General features: G+C 29.8%; 2 protein-coding genes across 4 annotated transcripts; one reads left to right on the top strand and one right to left on the bottom strand.

Annotated features, from left to right (window-relative positions):
• The first annotated feature begins 241 nt into the window (after nt 1-241).
• On the top strand, nt 242-20,139 carry LOC145743105 (ras-specific guanine nucleotide-releasing factor RalGPS2-like). 3 transcript variants are annotated; one of them, XM_082561000.1, is made up of 21 exons: nt 242-510; nt 2,292-2,816; nt 3,066-3,153; nt 3,285-3,327; nt 3,932-4,017; nt 4,695-4,750; nt 5,036-5,143; nt 5,453-5,551; nt 5,841-5,975; nt 6,434-6,523; nt 6,740-6,832; nt 7,122-7,245; nt 15,284-15,415; nt 15,550-15,643; nt 15,789-15,883; nt 16,331-16,511; nt 17,206-17,280; nt 17,802-18,017; nt 18,705-18,798; nt 18,920-19,210; nt 19,329-20,139. In XM_082561000.1, the coding sequence occupies exons 1-21, from the start codon at nt 412-414 to the stop codon at nt 19,362-19,364; spliced, it is 2,760 nt and encodes a 919-aa protein (XP_082417126.1). In that variant the 5' UTR covers nt 242-411; the 3' UTR covers nt 19,365-20,139. The 3 variants fall into 3 exon arrangements, with proteins under 3 accessions (XP_082417126.1, XP_082417123.1, XP_082417124.1); XM_082560997.1 differs by lacking the exon at nt 242-510 and adding an exon at nt 1,351-1,721; XM_082560998.1 differs by lacking the exons at nt 242-510; nt 17,206-17,280 and adding an exon at nt 1,351-1,721.
• Nucleotides 8,194-14,223, bottom strand: LOC145743106 (angiopoietin-related protein 1-like). Its single transcript, XM_082561001.1, has 11 exons — nt 13,494-14,223; nt 13,207-13,314; nt 12,891-12,991; nt 12,463-12,624; nt 12,119-12,271; nt 11,829-11,943; nt 10,193-10,311; nt 9,981-10,095; nt 9,721-9,880; nt 9,138-9,296; nt 8,194-8,823 (listed from the first exon to the last, which is right to left on the bottom strand). The coding sequence occupies exons 1-11, from the start codon at nt 13,696-13,698 to the stop codon at nt 8,715-8,717; spliced, it is 1,506 nt and encodes a 501-aa protein (XP_082417127.1). The 5' UTR covers nt 13,699-14,223; the 3' UTR covers nt 8,194-8,714.
• Nucleotides 20,140-20,881: the final 742 nt, after the last annotated feature.

Raw genomic sequence — 20,881 nt, 5'->3', positions numbered from 1 at the left:
TTACGGTTTTGCAAAATAGTATAATTAGCGGTCGTAATTACCTGTTCGAGTTTTACTTAGTCGACTAGTTCAAGGCCAGGACTAACGATTACAGAGTTCGTAGGGTTTGTTATGCAGATTTATAGACGAGATTTTACTACTTTTTGGAGTTTTAAATGCTACGTGAAGTCATTAAATATTCTGTTTTTATTAGATGCGCAGTTTGCTAAATGATTCATTTTACTATTTTGTTTTTACAATACTTTTACAGGGTTTCATATTACGAAGCTGTTGTTTAATTTTTCTTCAATAAATAATGCTGTATTAGTAAGAAAAATCAGTTTTTATAAAAGTTGTGGTTTTAATTCTTAAATAAACGGTTCTTATCAACACGGAAGAAATCACGCAAACTTGGATATTAATTTTTATAAGATGTCTGTGAATTTGTCGTTTACGGCAAGCGAAGAAGACTTTTGTACAACCAGAGGCATAGCAGAACGAAATGTTATGGTAACTTCGGCGTTAGCCAAAGTAAGTTTAAAATGCATCAATTTTTCAGCTTGTGACCAAATTCTAGATTTATTTTTATACTTTTTTGTTACTTAACCTCCGTTTGTTGATGACACGTTTTTAACAGCATTTTGAAATGTTTTTTTATGTTTGTTTATGAATGTAGTTGCGGAAACAAATTTATTTTTATGTTTTCATTTTACATGCTTGCTACGCGTTTTACGTTTTAACACACTTCCTATACACACTCTAGCCCTAATGCTAGCGTTGTTGTGCTCATCAATATTCTATGACGACTAAATGAGGTCTCGCTTTTTATGACTATTGAAACTCAGCTTGAATTGAAGGATACGGCAGTTGCAACAAAAGACCAAGACCATATTGATTTCACCATAGTAGAAAAGCCCTTAATATTGATTGGGAGTTATTCCACAGCATATTACAGAAGTAAAAACAGAACAGTTTCTAATGATATATTATTAGAATTAATCTAATTAGTATAGGTAGTACTAGGCCTTAATTTTCTATTATATCAGTACACCTATGACGTGTTCTACCTTAGTCAGAGAACTGTGTATTTTCTATTGCTCTTTGTGTAATTAAGCACACAAATTTAATAGGCTCCTACCAGATAGCACAAGCAGTATGATGTAAAACAAACAGTAATAAGTGTATTTTATCTATTTTTATGCTATGTGCGTGTATTTACCCACTCTAAAGGCTAATTTCAATTTTATGAAGCCAGTTGTAACCTGTTTTAGACTAGCAGTATTTATATTGAATTTATTTTGCTAGGGTTCACACAGCACTAGACAGTTTTGAATGTAAAAAATTAAAAATTGATTAATTGATGCTTAAAACACTGTGTTTAGTATTAATAACATATGTAAATAAATAATCAGGTAAATATGAGAAGACATACTGTCGGTAGCAAGCTGGCTATTAAAAGTCCACAAGTGTTACGCTCACTACGATGTGAACAGACTTCGTTCACTAACTTACTGGAAGACGATGAACTTGAAGGCGAAGAAATTTTGAAAATCGAAGAAAAATTTAACAAAAATACTGGGCTCTCTGTACCAGTGATTACATTTGAAAGTTTTGATACAGATTTTGTAGATGCTAAATATTACAGACATGATAGCGATTTTACTGGCAGTACTAATTTTATAGGTATTCAGCCTGAATTAGAAACCTCCAGTACTGAGTCTGTGTTTTTAAATGATGAAGAGGTAATGTGTGTGATGTGCTTGAGGCATGTTTTTTTTTACAAAATATGAAAATTTTGTTACATACATTGTTGTTTTTTTGCTGTCAAAATTTCAAAGTTGTGTGATAAATTTTGATTTTGTTTTAAGATACTGAAAATACTTTATTTTTATGTTTGTTGCATTTTAATTTTTTTTTGATAAGCGGCATGTAATACCGTATGTAAATATTTTCTAAGTATTAAAGATAGCAAAAATTTACTACTTAATAGGAGTAAACAGATTTGTTTTCCTATCTGATGTGATTATGTGATTATATGGTTGATAAATTGATGGCGTTAATAATAAAATGTCATGCCTATACTTTCCAAATGTCAAAGATAATTGAAACGTTATTACAATAACCTTAGGATAAATATGTTTAAACTTAAATTGAAAGTTGTTTGTTAAGTCATTTGGTAAACTCATAACTTAATTATTAACTTATAGTTAAGTGTATTTAAAAAAAAAATTGAGCAACACTTCCAAAGTATTTCACCCAATAAATCAATATTAGCTTAACAGTTTTTAAAATTTTAATTTTTTTTTTTTTAGAATCTCTCAAGCAATTACAGCAATTCATCAGCATTAAAGAATTCTTTTTGCCAAAAAAACCGGCGATGCAGTGAGGGTAGTCCAACTCGCTTAACACTTAACCCAAAAACATTGCGATCACACATTCATCAAAATGGGATCTGCTCGCAGCTGAACAGTCCAACTAATGAGCCTGTAAACGGAATATTAAGAACTTCTAGTCTTGATTCAAAATCGTTTCAAAAACTTAAAAAACGAAATTTAATTGATGATCAAAGAATTCAAGTTTTAGTACAATCACCTTCTTTGGAGTCATTTAAATTACAACAATCAGAAAATAATCGAAAAAACTCTGTGAATACTGGCAATGGAATATTGTTTAGAACCCACAGTGGATTAGTTTCAAACGGCCTTGATCAAACTTTTGTAAATTGTGACGAAGAAAATCGGATTCCCAACTCACCTTTGACTCTTAATCCCAGCTCAGTCTCAAGCAACCAATCAAATTCTGTTCGTCCTCGGCAACTTAGAATAACCAGTGTACCCGTGAGTTTAAAATAAAAAAAATAATAAAGTTGCCTATAAAATTAAGAGTAAAATTAAAATATTGTATTGTTTTATGCTTGTAGTTTTTGTAATTGTTTTTTTAATTTGGTAATTTTTTTGTAATACTGTATATATGCTTAAAATTTTACATGTATTTTTAAACATCTAGATTTGTAAGTTTTTTATCATTCTTATTGGAATTTACCTAATTTTACCAAGAAGTTTTTACCAAGAAAAATAATATTTTAGGTATCATTATCAAGTAACAAGTGTAGTCCCTCCCAGCAAAGAAAATATTTTACTTTAAATTCACCTTCTAAAAGTTCTCGCACCAAAGGTAAAAAATATTTAAAAGCTATTTCTCTTTAAATTTATTGTTTTTTGAAACCTATGACTCATTAGTTTTATATGTGTAAAAGTTTTATTCAGTGTAGGTAATATTAAAATCTAAATTAATTTTTTTTACAGACATCTCTCAAAATTTAAGAAAATCATATCATTCAACTTGTTCGTAAGTTAATTTTTTATTTTGATTATTTTTTTAAGAAAAAAAGGGGGAAATTTTTATAGAATAATATATATCTTAGGGAAGTTTTTTTGTAACTTAACAACAAGGGTGGCTAAATAAAGACAATTTAAGCTACTTTTTTTCTTGTAAACCTGAGTTCTGCTTTCAAAATATAAAGTTATATTTAGAATAAATTGCACAAGCGAAATAATGCAAATACAACACTAAACCTTTGCTTTTTTTACGGGATTTAAAAAAATCCCTGGTACATTTTTGAGGGTTTACATTAAATTTAGTTCCTTCTCATTTGTTGTTTAACTTAGCTTTGTTATAACAGTTTGGCAGTGGTGTTATAAAATGTAGTATATAGACTTTAAAAATATTTTATTTTTATTATATTACAATATAAGTCTATAAGTTGAGAGGTTTTTAAAAAAGATTTTAATATATATAGAGCCCATTGTACTTTAAAATACATTGTTGGTATAAAGGCGTAGGCAAGATATTGTAATATATAGTATATTCAAACCCTGACCACATGTTATATATATTTCACCTTTCGAGTGGGCGAATAAATAACTCACTTGATTTGGTATCATTATTTCAGTGAGGCGGAACAAAAAAGGGTGTTGTCATCAAAAGAGGAAATTAGTTTGTCGAAATTACCGCCTAAATCTCCACAACGCCACTCAGGTAATTATCATTTAAAGTATTGTGTTTCTACTTTTTGATACAAATGAAATGATTAAGTGTATCCGCTTGATTGTCATTGTGAATGGGGTCCTATATTTACAGAATAAAGATTTAATTTATTAGGTAAAAAAATTGTTTTCAAAATTTAAAATTTTTTTTTATATATATACATTTTTTTTTTAAATGTTGCTTTATTTTTTCGATATAAATGTGCAATACTTGAAAAATTTACAATATAATAACCATGCCTTGTATAAGTTAATTAATTATATTCCACTTTAAACATTTGCCGACATAAATTTTCATGTTTTGATATATTGTTTTAGTTCATTGAACTTCAATTAAAAAGTGTTGCTTAACTTTTGTTAAAAACTATTGATGAATGTTTTTAGGAATTATAAACAAATAGCTGTCTAGTTACAAAACAATAACACGCCTGTAGATTTGAACAATAGTATTATTATTTTTAACCTGAATAGCTTAGACTTAATAATAAAAGTAACAATGGAATACGAAATATTAAAGATAAAAAAGGGTATACATAAGTTATAAAATATAGATAAATAGATTCAAGATTTATAAAGTAAAAAATAAAAGTTTTGGATTTTTTACCTTCACTAATACAAGTAAAGTAAATACAAGAAAACATTTTTTAAATTTATTATTTTACCATAAAGGTGAAGGAGGGAGTTTACATACAAGCAGTTCCCAAAAAAGTCCAAATTTACACTCGGTAAAAAATTTTGTCATCTACTTCTATTACTGTGCCTGATATTAAACATTAATCTTAAAGTTAATAATTTACTAATAAGAAGTATTGCATTAGATTAACTATTGATCATGCGCTTGAAAGAGTGTGTGTAGTAAATATTTTGTTCATAGTCTTACTTTGTTGACTAGTTGTGCAATAATAATTGAACATTGCATTGTAATAAAAATTATTGTTGCACCGATTACAAAGAAATCTTATTTATTTACAATTTTAATTGAAAACTAAATGTTTGGTTTTTATTTTTAGAGTTTTTCACGCAAGAAAGGCTCAGGAGTAAGTTGGAAACCAGTTCAGGATATGATGACCAATCACCAATATGAAGGCCATTATCACGACGATAGTTCTAGTGAAGATGTAAGTTAGACTTAGCTTAAAAAAATTAAGTTTCTATCATATGTATTCATATTTGTTTAATGACTTTGCATTTCCATGGTTTAGTTTGCCTATTTTGACCTTATGTTGGAGTACTATTAATTAAAATATATATACGTCATTGTGATTTTGCATTGTCGCTCTTTAACTAATATTGTAACCAATATGTAATTTATAATTCCACTAAGTTGATACTTAGTTACTTGGTGCCAGTTAACCAAGTAGTTATGGCACTTTTAGCACTTTAAAAATTTCCCTGTTTGTAATCCCTTTAATTAAATGTGATCGCAGGGCAATAAGTTTGAAGTGGATTCGACAAAATGCCCTAGAATGAAAAGTTTTGACGAAGTTGTTTTTGACGTTCTGAAAGTACACCCTGAAAAATTTGCTGTAAGTATTACTTTAATAGTGAAACAATTATGGTTTTTTTATTGTGTTAGAAAGGAAGTGAGCATATTGACTGTAAATTTTAGTCAGTGTTGCATTGCATTGTTCAGTGAAACTGTCAACTTTTTAATTTTTATTTTATTTTTAAAAGCGGATTTTAACTGTATTTTTTTTTCTATTGATACCAAGTACAATATTGTTTAGCCTTGGAAGCATTGGTGTTATATAAACATTAAATTGAATTTTTAAAAGCAAAAAAGTACAAGATTTTAAATATTTTTAATACATTTAGCAACAACTTACTATTCTCGATTTCCCGATATTTTGTGCAATAATGCCAGATGAAATAACTAGTTGTGGGTGGGTTAGCAAAGAAAAATCAAAGTTATCACCTAATGTTGTCGGAATGACTCAGCGATTTAATCATGTAAGTTTTGTAAAAATTTTGTTATTTTTTTTTTTTTTTTAAATTGAAATGGGTGTAAAAATAAAATTTAGTTTCTGAAACTTGAATTAGGCTGGTTTTAAAATACGAAGGCTTTTTAAAAATTATTAAAAAAACAATTATTTAAAATTTATGCAATGTTTTTATAGGTTTATTTTAGGATTAATGACCTACATTATAATTAATTTGACATACATTATAACACATACATGACACTCTTATCACATTATAGCTGTTAGCTGTCAAATTACCTGAATATAAATTATTAATTAATATCTATTTATCAGCACTATCGTTGTTGCTGTTACTATTTATATCACAATAATTCCTACTAAAACAATAATGATGAATTAATCCTTACCTGTTTGTTAGTTGAATATTTGTAATGGTATTTGTTATATAGATTGTGTAATAAATTTTATTGTTTTTTTGATTTTTAGACAAGTTTTTGGGTTATCAGGGAAATATTAAACGCTGGTTCACTCAAAAGTAGAGCAGAAATTTTATGTCATTTTATTAAAATTGCAAAGGTTTGTGTTTTGAATTTTTGTGTATAAAAAAACCTTATAATAAAACCAGATTTTCTATAAATATTTAAAAAAATATATAACAATATCTAATATAAAAACATGCTAAAAATTAACACATAAAAATATATTTATAACACATATTTTATTATTTTTTTAATCTTTATTGTTTAAGATTTAATAATTTTTTTAATTAATTAAATTAATAATTTCTTGTAGAAATTATACGAGTTGAACAACTTGCATAGCTTAATGGCGGTTATTCAATCCCTAAACAGTTCTTCAATATTTCGACTTACTAAAACGTGGGCGGTAAGTTAAAATTTTACAACTGCTAGTTGGCGCTCTAGAGTTAGGTTTAAAATTTTTTTTTCGACTTGCTTTGGAATCTTTAGATTTTTTTAATAATGACAAGTTTATAAAAACCTGCTGAGATTGTATATTAGTTTTGATATTGTGGTCAAATAACAATAAAGTTTATATGAAAAATTTAAGTTTTTATTTGTGTTTTTTTTTTAATTAAAATCAAAAATACCTAAAGATAAAAAAAGTTTTAATTTTTTTATTTTTTTTTTTTTAATTTATGATTTTTATGTTTTAGTTAATAAACAAGCACCATAAACAAACTTTTGATCGACTTTTATCGTTGGTCCAAGAAGATGGAAATAGAAAAGAATTAAGATTACATATGGACGCCATTAAACTACCCTGTATACCTTACCTTGGTAAGTGCTTTATTTTTTAAATTAAAAAAATGAAAAAAAAAACGGATTTTGTGCTGTAAAGCTGAAAAAACGGATTTTGTGTTGTAAAAAAATATAGTAAGGCGCTGAATTGTTAGATTTTGATTTTTTTTAAATTTTTTAAATTTTAGGTATGAGTTTTATAAACAAGTTAGGCCTACTTTTTAAATATCTTTATATTTAAATACAAAACAATAATTTAGATATCCTATAGTAAAACTAAATTAACTTAAAACATACAAACCTATTTGGTGTAAATAATTCATGTTATGCAGTCTAGACTTTTGTTTTTTTTAGTTTGCTTTGGTTATTGATTGATTAATAGATAATCGATATCTCTTGCGTTTTTATTAAATTATTTTTACTTCAAGTAATTGTTCCTACGTTTGACATTTATTAAATTAAATTGATTTTCTTGGGATATTAATTATAAAGATACTGAGCGTTAAAATAAAGTTAAAACTGTCTTGGAAGGTACAGAGTCACTGGCCTTGATTTAAGATCGGATTACGATTTTTAATTAAATTCATTTCTCGCCGAATTTATTTCCCATGCTGATTCTATAGACCACAGGTGTTACATTAAAGCGAATATATTCTCTAAAAGTCAAGAAAAATGGCTCGATTTTTAGTCGAAAATGCGAACCGGTAATTTAGCATAGCCTAGTATTCGGTTACTAGTTTGAGATCTTAATCTTGTTTAGGATTTGGATAAAACGAGTCGGTCTGGTGCATGGCAGTCGAAAATTTATGTTTTTTTGGTTTGTTTTAATTAAGTAGTGAAATTTTTTTGGTCTGAGTCTATTTAATATTGGTTTTAAATTCTGAGGTTTTACTTTTGGTGATTTTCAAGCCGCTTGTCGTTCGACAGCGCTGTAATTAAAACATCTAAAATCCGTTCAAATGTTCGCAATACACTTTATAACAATATATAACATTTATTAAATTAACAACATTTGCAATATTGTGAATACAAAAACGGTTAGTATTATATTAAATTTAAAAATTAAGAATATTTGGATGCTCGTTGTTAAAAAAACAAGACATTTTTCTAACTTTTATTGTTTTTTTTATTGTGGTTACGTGGTTTATACAAAGTACAGTTAAAACAACATTTCAAAGCCTCTTTAATCCGTTATCTTGTGAGTCACGGTCATTTCGTAGGTCATTGAAAGCGAGGAACGCGCCAACAGTCTGCATACTTTGCTTCTTACTCGCATTACGAACCTAATTACCAATCATTCAATGCTCAATGGCCTTAAACACTGGGCCCCAAACTATGGGTAAACCAATACCTTTATCGCATCACTTTTCTAACCCAAAATGCTTAACCACTGTCAATCAAGTCCTCGATGCGTTTTACGTCTACAATTAATTGCATGCAGTATAGGTCACGTTATTATGATGACATCAGATGTATTTTTGGTGACGTCAGATGCAGTGACGTATTTGTTATTCGTAGGGTCGTATTTTCATCGAAACGCTTTTAAGAGAGTAGGAGGCACCGCGCCATCCTGTCCAATATACTCCGTCCAAGTATTCGCTTCTGTATAAACCAGTCCTAAAAGAAATAAACGGTGTTATTAGATATCTTTATTGCTACAATTTTACAAGTAGGTGTGACAGTTTTTGTATGGGGTGAAAGTACTTTCAGCGTTGTTTATCAAGTGTGGTTAGGTGTAATGGTGGTTAACAAGTTTGGCATTAAAGCTGTTTTCAAGTAAGGGAAACCAACGAAATATTTTTTAATTTTATGATCTTGACATAGAATTTTTTATTCGTTTTATTTCTTAGAAATAAATGGGTGTTTGATATACATTTTACGGGGTTTTAAATATAAAGTGGTCTAACTAATATTATGCTTCGTTTACTTACTTGTAATATTTTCCGTTTAAATTCGAGTGTGCACATGCATTAAACCACCAACCCCCCTTCAAATACTTTGCACAATTTCTCGGGTAGGGGTCGTGGTCAACATCAGTCGTTGTAAACTTCATATTGTTGTGCCATGTTAGCGAATCACCCGCGTTTCCACTGTTAACACATAGAAAGGTTGAACTTGTTGTTTATTTTGAAAATTAGCTAGAAATCTTGCCAATGTTGGATTTTTAAATAAGTCTTCTATCTGTTTTGTGTCAAAATGGGGTTTGTGGAAACTTTTTTTTTAATTTAAAAAAAAAATTTGGTCCTTTTGATTTTTGGTACATTTGCAGACCGCAAACAGATCGTATCCAGTGGCGTCACGCTGCGACCTTTTAAGCCTTATTAACCCAGATTATATAAGATAAAGGGGGCTTGTTAAGCCACCGTGGACGCTGATTGGTCTGACTCAGTTAACTTTAATGCCAATCCTATTTACCAACTTGTAAACATTTAAAATTTTAACAGTACAGTGAACTTTTAAAACGTATCTAAAATTGTATACAGAATTGAAGCTAATATCTTATATTATACGTACATGTAATGTGCTATTTTCAGTCTGTATCCATTTCTTTCGTCCTCGATTTTAAAACTTCGATATTCAACAAAAGTTTTCTTTCCACTCCAATCCTCCATGTCGATATGAAGTTTGTAGTTACGACCACTTTGATTCGTTATTGCATGTATATTATCCAAGCCTACCAAAACATTATATTTTACCCAAATTTTTCGATAAGTTAGGATTTTGACAGGGTAAATGCGCAATTTTATATTTGAAAATGATGATTTTTATCTTACCTAACCAGAAATCGCTTCTTAATTTTCCGAACCCTCTTTTATAACTTGCCATATTTCGGTTAAAATTCACCTTCGCTCCAGTACGTCTTTGTATCACTAACCAGCCACCTGGGTCCTATAAACAATAAAGCAGTTAAAAAAAATTTAATATTTTTATGTGAAATTTAAATTTTAAAATTTTGGTAATCACAAAAAATTTATTTTTCACTCACTTGATTTAAATCGCACCAAACTTTAATGCGTTTCGGGTTGCCTGGGATCTTAATCGTGTAAATCCCGTTGCCCTGGTAACCAGCATCTTGTACGTCATTGCAGTCCCGGAACCGAAGTTCTTTAATTAAAAACAACGATATAGTTAAGTGGGTGGGCACAAAAATAGCGCTAAAAACTCGTCAACTATGTGCGTGCACTAGTAGTTTAAATGGTTTAATTTGTTTAACCTTTTAACATGTGCATTTGCGCGTATGATAATGCAGCTTAATTGGCCCTTATTTTAATTTTTAAAGTCTTTTTTGCGCCCTTTAAAACCTAGTAATATAACCTAACCCGTGCGCGCATTATAGGCTAACACGTATTGGTTTGTGACCCTTATATCACCGCTAAACCCAATGTAATGAAATTGAAGCGAAATATTGAAATAAGCTGGCGTTGGTTTACGGCCAGGCCGACCTTCTAGTTAGTAAGCGATTGTATTAAGGGATATCCAGAGGGGTGTGAGTTAAGTGTTTTAACGCTCTGATGAATAGTTGTGTCTACAGTGACTTGGTTCCTTAATCCTCACCACACGAACTTATGGCCCTTAGTGTCTTAACGTGGCGGCATGATATATCACCTCGCATATTATTTCATAGGCGTCGATAGCATATCCATTTAGGGGAGACATTTTTGGCAAAATTCTACCCAAACACTGTGATTTAAATTTTAAATGTAGTTTTTAAATTTTATTAAAAAAATTTTTGACCAAAAAATTGTTCAGTTGGCTCTATTTTTTCCATTTTTTGTTCAACTTAGCCAATTTACTCTCTGTTTATATAAGTCGGTGTACCTCTCTTAACTAAAGTTGACGTTCTCGCTTTGCGCGAGCTACAATTAGTGGCTGTTCAGCGCTTAGGCCTATCCAAACACACGGAGTCTATAAAGCACGTCAAATGTTGGCACTCGACCCAAACTATTTCCCACAACTTCACACAATCGAATAATTGATTTTTTCGAAAAATATTTCGCTTTGCACCGGGAAAAAATATTCAGTGTTTTGGAGGTGTCGAATATCTTGTGTGTATGGTATATAGATATATGTTGTTGTCTGCGTATATTGAGAAGTTGTTTTTAACCTAATTTTGTGGAATTTATACCAAAAATTAATTTTCTGTAAAAAGAGTGATTTAAAAAAAAATGGTTTTAAAATTTTGCTTTGGGTAATTTCTGAAGATAAATTAGAAACGCTTCTTCAATAGTGAGATTATGATGTAACGTCTATTTTACGGTAATTACTTCAACAAATCAGCATAGCTTAAAAAGAGTTTATTTGTTACCAAACATTGTATAGGAGCCTAATCAGACTTTTCCCACGAGCCTATTGGCATAATGCCTAAACCTGTTTGTAACCCTTATTAAATGCATCACAAATATTTAAACTACGTATATAACCTTGATATTAACAAACACTTGTTGGTTATATAGGTAATGAATTTTTGGCCCTGTCTTGACGTCGTAGTTAATTCAATTATATTACACGGTGTTCAATTCAATAAACATGACCTGAATTGACTTTTTAGTCATAATAAATGGCCGCAACTTTTAATTTTCCACATGGGTTGACAGTTTTGTTTAATATACATTTAAACATACCGGGGTTGGGTTTGTTTGGAGTTAGAATGGAGGGAACCACGGGGTGGATATGAATTGTTCTTTCCTCGAGAATTCGGTTGGCTGTTATCGTTTTGGGTTCCTGGGGCTCGGTAGCCTTAATTTAAAATAAAAAATATATATTTTGCGGGGGAATATTTTCAAAATAAGTTTAATATTCTGTTTATTAAAATACAGGCAATTTTGGGGGAATTTTTTAGAATTTAAAAAAAATAAATAAAAACGCTTTTAGTGGGATTCGAACTCGTGAAAAATATTTGTACGATTGTTACCTGGACGTTAATAACTTGATTTCGCTCGAATATTCGACTTAAACCGACTTGTAACTCTTGCAAGTTTCGAGTTAATTCTTCGATTTTCAAGGCCTGTGACGTCACTATTTCTTTGAGTTGAAAATGTTGAACTTTCAACTCATTATGATCATCCTAAAATACATAAAATTTAAACAACTCCCAAAATCGCCCAAAATTTTAAATATGCATGTTATTTATGAGTACGCCGGCCTAAGTATATAATTTGTTATTCTTTTAAATATCCAGCCATCTTTTAGCCGCAAGAATGCGTGTGGTAAGCCAATAACCACTTACATAAACGCTAAGATGACAATTACAAATACCTTGAGCTTATAATAATCCACCGTGTGATTGAGAAGCTTATTCTCTACACTTAAAATGTCGATGGAGAAATCCCGTTTGTTAACTATCTCGTGTAAAAGTTGAAGGTAAAGTTGTGACACCCTCTCGTCTGTATTCGACTGTTCTCTTCTTAACGCATCAACCTTTAAAATTTGTACTTAGTTAATTTTTGGCCTGATCTGGTTATTAGATTAAATAAAAAGTTAACATTAGGTTTTTTGTGTTATTTTGAAGTATATGTTTAGCGATTACAGAATACCAAATTTCCTTCACGTTTTTAACTAATTTTGCCTTTCTTAACGTTTGTGTTTATACGATTATATAGTTACATACAACATAATAATAAACATGCTATTAACGCGGCTTGCACGATTTGGTTGTATAACTTATTAAGTTGTTAACAATTTACCTGGGTTTTAATAACTTTCATGTTAGTTGGACTTGGGTATTGTTGTCGTTCTTCTATTAATTGATTTCTCATATCTTCAATTCGTAATTTCGTACGGGTTACTAAAAAATAGAAAGTTTACCTTTGTTATTTACCTTTACATGGATAGCTTTTATGTTCGTGATATTAATAAAACCAACGTTTAATTCGCATGGTATAAGCGTATTAACTCTATCTAAATCGCATTTACTACATACCGCACTGACAGGCTTCTAACCATTATTTGACCTACATTTAATTATTTGAGATTTTATTTAACCGTAAATTTTTCGTTTACCTTCATCATATAAATCTCTAATATTGTTTTGTTGTCTTTTGTTTTCGTGGCATTCAGGATTCGATACAACGAATGTATACGAACAACTTTTCTCCTCAGTTAGTGGATCTGTATAACATCTTGGTAGTTAAATTTATTTGCATTGACAAGCATTGGGCTATATTTATTTATTTTAAAGTGGTTAATGTTAGTACAAGATATTTAAAGACTTTTAAAAACAGTGGCTTTCAATTAAATTTTTTTTTTGGGAGGGAGAAACTTAATTTAAATTTTTTTTTGTTACTTACTATCTCGAATTTTTGTAAATTCATTTTCCATCGAAATACTTGTCGCTATTTCATTTGATCCATAAACTACATCAAAGTCTTCGTACGGTGCAGACGGCATTATTGGTTTCAAATTTGTCATTGGGTCTTCTGTATTATTCTGCGCACTGATTGTCAACGATTTTATCGCGAAAACCACGACAAACAGTAACCATCGTGATGTCATACTTCGTACTTCTCCAAAAATTTTAGCCGGATTTTTTTTGTCAATTTTCCGCGGATTTTACGAAAGTCGCCGGTCTTTTTTTAGCCAAAGATAGACCGTCTTAGTCACTTTTGCCCCAATTTTGTTTTTGATGCTCCCTTTTATATTTATTCCCCCGGAAAAAGGATGCCAATTATTTCTTTATTAAAGTATCGACTATCAAGCCTGCTCCTACCGGTTAACTATTATCGCATTAACAACTTATGACTCAAATCTCCAAAATAACATTAAATTAATTTCTGCACGCCGATAATAAAACGTTTAAACGTGCATATATGTTTATAAGCTTACTGATTTTTGTCTTTGAAAATGCCATGCCTATTAAGAGTCCGTCTAAGTCACGTGTTCTTAAAATTTTTTTTCACAAGCTCATCTGTTTTGGCGATATCGATTTAAAGTCTTTTTAGCGAGATCTTTTTTCTTTGTGTTTTCGTGCGAGAAGTGCTAGATTGGGTTGGAAAGTGTGGCCTTACAGTATTGACTCAGTGCATTCCTCTGTCATTCAAATTTGACGTCACCATTTGTGAATGTGTGAAGTTAGTGTCATTTTAAAAAGATCTTATCTTTGTAAAATTGTAAAATTGACTAAATTTTCTTGGTGTTTTTGTATTTATAATACGAAGTAATATAAACTTTAAATAAAAGTTTATTGAAATTATAGGGTATAAATATCAAGGAAGCCTTTGTACAACTATTTTCCTAAAAAAGTGAATAGCTTTATTTGAAATTGATTTTTGTATTTTTTTATAGCAACCTCTAATTTTGTTCAGTATACTTTTTACGGGCCATAAGAATGCGACGAACTTTCTCTATTCACACCAAAACACAAGAGAAAATAATTTAGATTGGCAGATGACCTTTATTCAATCAGTCCGATCTTATAAAATATTCCATTTTAAGGCCTATTTTAAATTTCTAAATATGACTAACTCCCCTTTCTTTAAGATTGATGTGATAAGCTGATGTTTAAGTAGTATAACAAGCTGTAGCGCATGTTATCAACGCGTTTATAATGGTTTTTGGTTTCCTATACATTGTTAATAATGTACATGTGCAGAATAAATAGCGTCTGTATGTGTTCAATTATCCCATAGCAAAAATGCCACTTACGTTGGTATATACACATATGTAATATTGACATTTATTTCAATGGGAAGTTAGGCAATAAACAAAATATTAAGGACGAAAAAATATAAAGAACATGCTTTGTTTTGTAATTTTCGCTAAGGGCAATATATTTGCGTGGTGGTAATACGTATTTGTTTGTAGTAAAAGTCAAAAGAAGGACAATGATGAGTAATATTTAATTTTATTTATTATTAAGTAATTAGTTTTAGTTTATTGCTTCCCTAAAAATTTTAAATTGTTTTTAATTAAATTTTTTTCATATATTATTCAAGATATCAACAAACATTTTATTTATATTTAAAATATTCTATTTTTTTAAATACGTATTACATTACTCTGTAAGTACAAGTTAAAATTTGTAATTTTTTTTTTTAAATTTTTAAATTTGTTTCTTTATCAAATTTTATTTTTTTAACAGGGATGTACCTTACTGATGTGATGTACATTAACAGTGCCCATCCCGACACTGGGGGGCTAGAGAGCCACGAACGAACATCCAAAATGAACAATATATTACGAGTTATTAGCGAATATCAACAATCCGATTACAGTAAGTCAATCAAAAAAAAATTATTTTACTAGTTCAAAAATTTGTTTTAAATTTTTGTAATTTTTTGCGATTTTTACACAATGTTATTATTTTGTAAAAGTTTAATTTATCAATAATTTAATTTTTGTATTAAGGTAATCTTGAAGAAGAACCTCATATTAAAAAATATTTAACTTCGGTCAAATATATCGAGGAATTACAGAGGTTTTTAGAAGAAGATAATTACAAGTATGTACATCTATTCGATTTAATTCTTTCAAATTAATTGAATGTGAACATAAATTTAAAATTGCTTATTTTTCTTTAAGTTTTACTAATATTTAAATTTAATCTTTCTTTAAAATTTTTACTAAATTTTTTTTTTTTATTTTAGATTGTCGCTAAAAATCGAGCCCACCCAGGCCCAACAACGTCAATTACAAACCCCCGAAAAAAGATCAACCCGCTCTAAAGAGGAGCCGTTTTTAGGTAAGCCCGTGACGTCAATCGTCAAATTAATTATTCTTTTCGTGTGCGATCGACCGTAAATCACGTGACCGACATTTGACCCGACTGCAACGGGGCTCTTACTTTAATTATTGACAAAATAAAAAACTAAAATTTAAGTAGTTTTTTTGTGAGTTAATTAATTTAAAATATATATGGTTTTATTTGATAAAAAAGAACACAAAATATTTAAAAATTACAGATTTAATATTGCTATAAAATTATGTTTTTTTTTTTATTAAATTTTCATGTATTTTTTAATTTTATATACTGTTTAATTAAAAATTCATTTTTTATGTCATTTAATTTAGATTTTTGATGTAAAAATAGTAACGAAAATAGGGATTAAACTTTCAATATACAATAATGAGATTATATTTTCTCATTTTAAATTTTGTGTCATTTTTATTTAGTTTTTTTTCTTTAAAGGTAAAAACCCCAACAAATTAGATCACGGTTTAAACCGGCATTCCACCCAAACTCCCCCGGCCCAACAACGATTTATTCCCGGGCATCGAAAGTCGAGAAGTCTAGGCCGGGAATTCGCTTTCACCGGAAATCATCCAACAACATCGAGAACCCGACCCGAATCCACCAAAATATTAAAAAGGTATTTTTTCTTTTGTAGTTTGGGGTTTATAGAAACTAGAAAAAAATATTTTATTTGGTAATACCAAAATTAGAATTAAAGTTTGATTGTGAAATATTGTGTTAGTATTTACAAAGGTTTTTAGACATTTTTGGTGTTTTTTTCTATAAGATATTATGCCTGTAGTATAACAATATTAACTTAGTGTAGTATATTCGTATAACAATTTTTATAACTCATATTGGGTGATTTTTAAATAAAAAAAATGACAAAAACTAAATCCAATTTGCCTAACGACTAACATTAAACCAACAAGCTTGTTAATTAAAATCGCTTGCGTTAATAACACATCAAAATAGTGTAATAATAAAATAAATATTGGTATTAATCTGAACATAAATGCACCACTATCAAATGTATATAAATACCCATTTAACTGCTTGTTTGCATGTTTGTTGAATAACACTTATATATTGCTTGTTTTACTAGACTATTTATATATATTTTGTTATTTTATAATATAAAACATTAAAAATTTGTAAATAATTTTTTCATTCGTAAAATTCAAAAATAATTTCTTTTCTTAGATTTTTGCACGTGCACACATGAATCACTATTACTTTGGCATGTTATTTTTATTTCTGCATACCATTAATTTTTTTTATTTTTAAAATTTTGATTTCGTTTTTAATTTATCCATCGTCATTTAAATTAGACGTTCGTCTTACGCTCGACCAAAGAGGGATTGTACAGTGTGGTATCTATCACCAGTTCGCATGCCATACAGCAGGTATTTTTCACCCAGTTTTATTTGCTTTTTTGTTTCTTTTGTTTTTTGTGTTTCACTGTTTTGTGATTTTTATTTTTTTTTTGACGACCCGACGATAGCACAAATAGTGGTGCATTATATAAGCTTTACTTTTGTAAAGGTTTTGTTCTGATAGTACCGAAAATCAATCAATCAATTGATATGTAATATATCATCTAATACACTTGAATTAGCATTTATTATTTACCAAGGGATAGAGTATTACACACATCGCGTAAAACCTAACCTATATATTAAGTCACTTGTGTAGACCTAAAAAGCACCCAAGTTGACGTTTATGTTTGTTATATAGCTTATTAATACATAAGTAGAACAAGATAACAATAGCAATGCGTAACCGGTGGCTTGCGCTAGTAAAAAAAACAACCCTAATAAAAATACAAACCCCTTTCTCCTTTTAAGGGAATATGGAAAAATAAAAAAGTTTTGGTTTAGTTTATAATGACTTTTGTAAAATTTTAATTAAAATTTTTTTCCTCCAGCGGAAGTCTTCCTCGGTCCTCCGTTCCTCCAGCTACTGTCGCAGTTACTACGTCACTACTTGACGACAGCATCATCGCTACTCCTGCTTCCCTTGCCTCTTCCTCTTCTTCTAACACTCGGATGACCTCCGGAAACAGTGGATCAATCGGAAGTAGTCGATCCAACTCCGGATCGGAGTTTAGTGAGCACGACGAGATGTCCTGGTCCTCCGAGAGGTAAACAAATTATTTTTATATTTTTTTAAATTCTTGTCAAAAATACTTATTATTAGTAATAACGATAGCAAAGCCATCATAGGACCTTATTTAAACATTTTTTGATAAATAAAGTAAGTCTTTTTCAAGGAAAATGAGGTTAGAATATGGAAAATGGCGAAAGTTGCCCAGCGCTAAATTTCGAGGCAAGCACAGAGGTCAAGTAAAGGTAGATGGCTCAAAAAAGTGGGCCCAAAAATCGACTCATACCCAACGACCCAGCGACGATATCAGCCTACTAACCAGAGATTTCAGCATGAAAAGTAAACTAAGTGTTATGAAAACGTCAGTGTTTGGGGCTAGGAGTGTATTGGATATGAGTTTTAGACCGAGAGATAGTCAGCTGCAGTTTTTATTGTCACCAAAGTTAAGCAACAGTGCTACTACTGCGTATTCGTATATGCCTATCATTAACCATAGATCAGTATCAGCAACTCCACATAGAGTTTTTGATGAACACTTAGTCGAAAGGTATTGGAATTAATATTAGAATAGAAAAACATGTTTTAATAGGCTCATAAATATTATGATATTAGTGACTATTTTACTTGTACTTTAATCTAAACCTTTCTTGATGTTATTTTAAATTTTTTTTTATTTTTTTTAACATTTTTAATTTATTTTAAATTTGGTTTTATTTATTTTTAGGCCTTCTGATCTCTCTCAGTTAGAGTTGGGGACATGTCAGTTCGAAGGTTGCCTAAAAAGAAAATGTGTTTTAAAACATGGAAGAAAACCTGCGGTAAGTTAAACTATAACACATTTAAAAAACCTAATTTAAAAAAATTCAAAACTTGGTGGTAATTAAAATGTATTTAAATTGTGCCGACTAAAAAAAAACAATTTTCTTATTTATATTCCAGATATCAGGTTGGACTAAATACTGGGTCGCATTATGCGGCACCCAGCTCGTTTATTATGCTGCCAAATCCATGCGAAGTCATTTAGATCGTCAACATTTTAAAGCAAGGCCGTGTAAAGCAATCACTATACGGGGCTGGATGATCTTATACTCTGACGACCCTTCAAAGTCGGACAGTTTTCAAATTTCGAACCCCGATTGTGGAAATATTTATAGGTTTCAATGTGATTCAGAGGACGTGGCTAGAGTGTGGATTAATAATCTTAAGGACGCAGTAAAAGGATATCCACAGGTAAATATTTACATGTTTTATGTTTTTAAAAATGTTGTTAAATAGAAATAGTAATCCCTATATATTTCGGGGCTTTGTATTGGAACTGTTAAATTAAATTAATTGTTTTTTGTTTCAGCCTGAGCAAGATCTAATTAATTTGGACGACTCTTGACCAATCAGGTTTCAGTCACGCGCTACTGCACACCAATCCCACTGTGACATCAAAGCATAGAAAAAAAAACGACATTTTATTTTTTACCCAAACATCAGATAATAATCTATGAAAATCGCTCTATGTTTAAAGGCTAGCTGCCTACTAAATTGTTACCCAGCACAAACTATATAGCCACGTTAGCGCTTCTTCGACTTTTTACAATTTTTTGAAGCTTTTTTTTGGTAGTTACTTTCGTCGTAAGCTTTTTTCAAGTACTTTCGCTGCTCGTCGTTTTTTCTTGAAAAGTTCAATTTCCAGCTTTGGCTATTGCAAAAGGCGCGTTGGTTATCAGTTACTGGTGCGCGGGCTTATGATGTAAAGCTACGGAGGCCAAATACCACTCGCACTCTTGCTAATCTTCGTTAAGGTTGCGTTTTGGTTTTGGACTCCGAATAAATTTGAAGCTTCTAGAAATAACCTAATTTATTGCTGGTTGCTTTTATAACATTGCTTGCTCGAAATATTTCAATTCAAAATAAGCTTACTGACTACATATAAATTGCCAATTTTATGCTCAACTAATGATATTTAAATTAAGTACAAATCTTCCTAATTTCTGAAAAATGACGTTAAATATTTTTGGTCAGAACTCGTGATATTGCCTGGTTGTCATTTTAAGATTTTTATGTTTTTTCTTTTTTATGTATGCGCTACTTAACTACCATTTTTCGCTTTTTGTTGTTATTTGAAAATGTTTATTTTATTTTAATACTAGTAATACAGTTTTACCAGACAACAACGTGTTAATATATGTCTAGGAACAGGATAATAATATTTAGGAAAAATGTATAAAGATTAAGAAGGTACTTGCTTAGACAGTATATCAATACTATTCGGTTTTTGTTTGTAGTTGGTTACTTTAACGTGCAATTAATTTAAATTTAAAGCTGAAATTTTAAAGAATCATCATTAAAATTGGCATTATTTGCATAACCTTCTGATCGACTATTAGCTATAACAAAGTGAAGTCTTGAGATAGTGCACTTAAAAAGCATTTAACCAGAACAAAGTATACTCGATTAAAATATGTGTGGTCGATTTTATAAATAATATATGGAATGGCAGGTTATAAAGTGCATGAGGTTTGTTACAACAAGATTTTGTTACTAGTAATTGGGCCAAATTTTAAAGGTATTTTTTATCCCAGATTGCAAAATTGTATACAATTAGATTACAACATTTTAGTTTAAAACATCATAAAAAGGTAATGTTAATTTAGTATTTGATTGTTTTAATGTTTCTATCTTGATTTTAAATAATATTTTGTTAGTAAAAAAGTATATTACGCAGTTTAACTTTTTTTAAATTTACATTTAAATTGAGGATAAACTTAAATTAAAAAAGTGTTTACCTAATCCGAGCGGTCTTTTTGCGTTAAATATTCAATTTAGATTTTGTTGTTTTTGTATGCGTGTTTGTTTGTGAATATCTTTGTTTTGCGTTGAGCAGTTAGTATGATTAGAGATTTATATTTT

The sequence above is a fragment of the Corella eumyota genome, chromosome 2, assembly GCF_963082875.1.
Source record: "Corella eumyota chromosome 2, kaCorEumy4.1, whole genome shotgun sequence".
Lineage (NCBI taxonomy): Eukaryota > Metazoa > Chordata > Ascidiacea > Phlebobranchia > Corellidae > Corella > Corella eumyota.
This window is presented reverse-complemented; position numbering and strand designations above follow the sequence as displayed.

What these genes read in the sequence shown, in the direction of transcription:
- LOC145743105 (XM_082560997.1), top strand. Translation starts at nt 1,398, where the DNA reads ATGAGAAGACATACTGTCGGTAGCAAGCTGGCTATTAAAAGTCCACAA. An exon ending in AAAGTCCAAATTTACACTCG is followed by an intron (nt 4,751 to 5,035) that starts GTAAAAAATTTT and finishes TTTTATTTTTAG; the next exon opens with AGTTTTTCACGCAAGAAAGG. An exon ending in TAAAGAGGAGCCGTTTTTAG is followed by an intron (nt 15,884 to 16,330) that starts GTAAGCCCGTGA and finishes TTTTCTTTAAAG; the next exon opens with GTAAAAACCCCAACAAATTA.
- LOC145743106 (XM_082561001.1), bottom strand. Translation starts at nt 13,698, where the DNA reads ATGACATCACGATGGTTACTGTTTGTCGTGGTTTTCGCGATAAAATCG. An exon ending in AAGAAGCGATTTCTGGTTAG is followed by an intron (nt 9,881 to 9,980) that starts GTAAGATAAAAA and finishes ATGTTTTGGTAG; the next exon opens with GCTTGGATAATATACATGCA. An exon ending in TTAAACGGAAAATATTACAA is followed by an intron (nt 8,824 to 9,137) that starts GTAAGTAAACGA and finishes TATTTCTTTTAG; the next exon opens with GACTGGTTTATACAGAAGCG.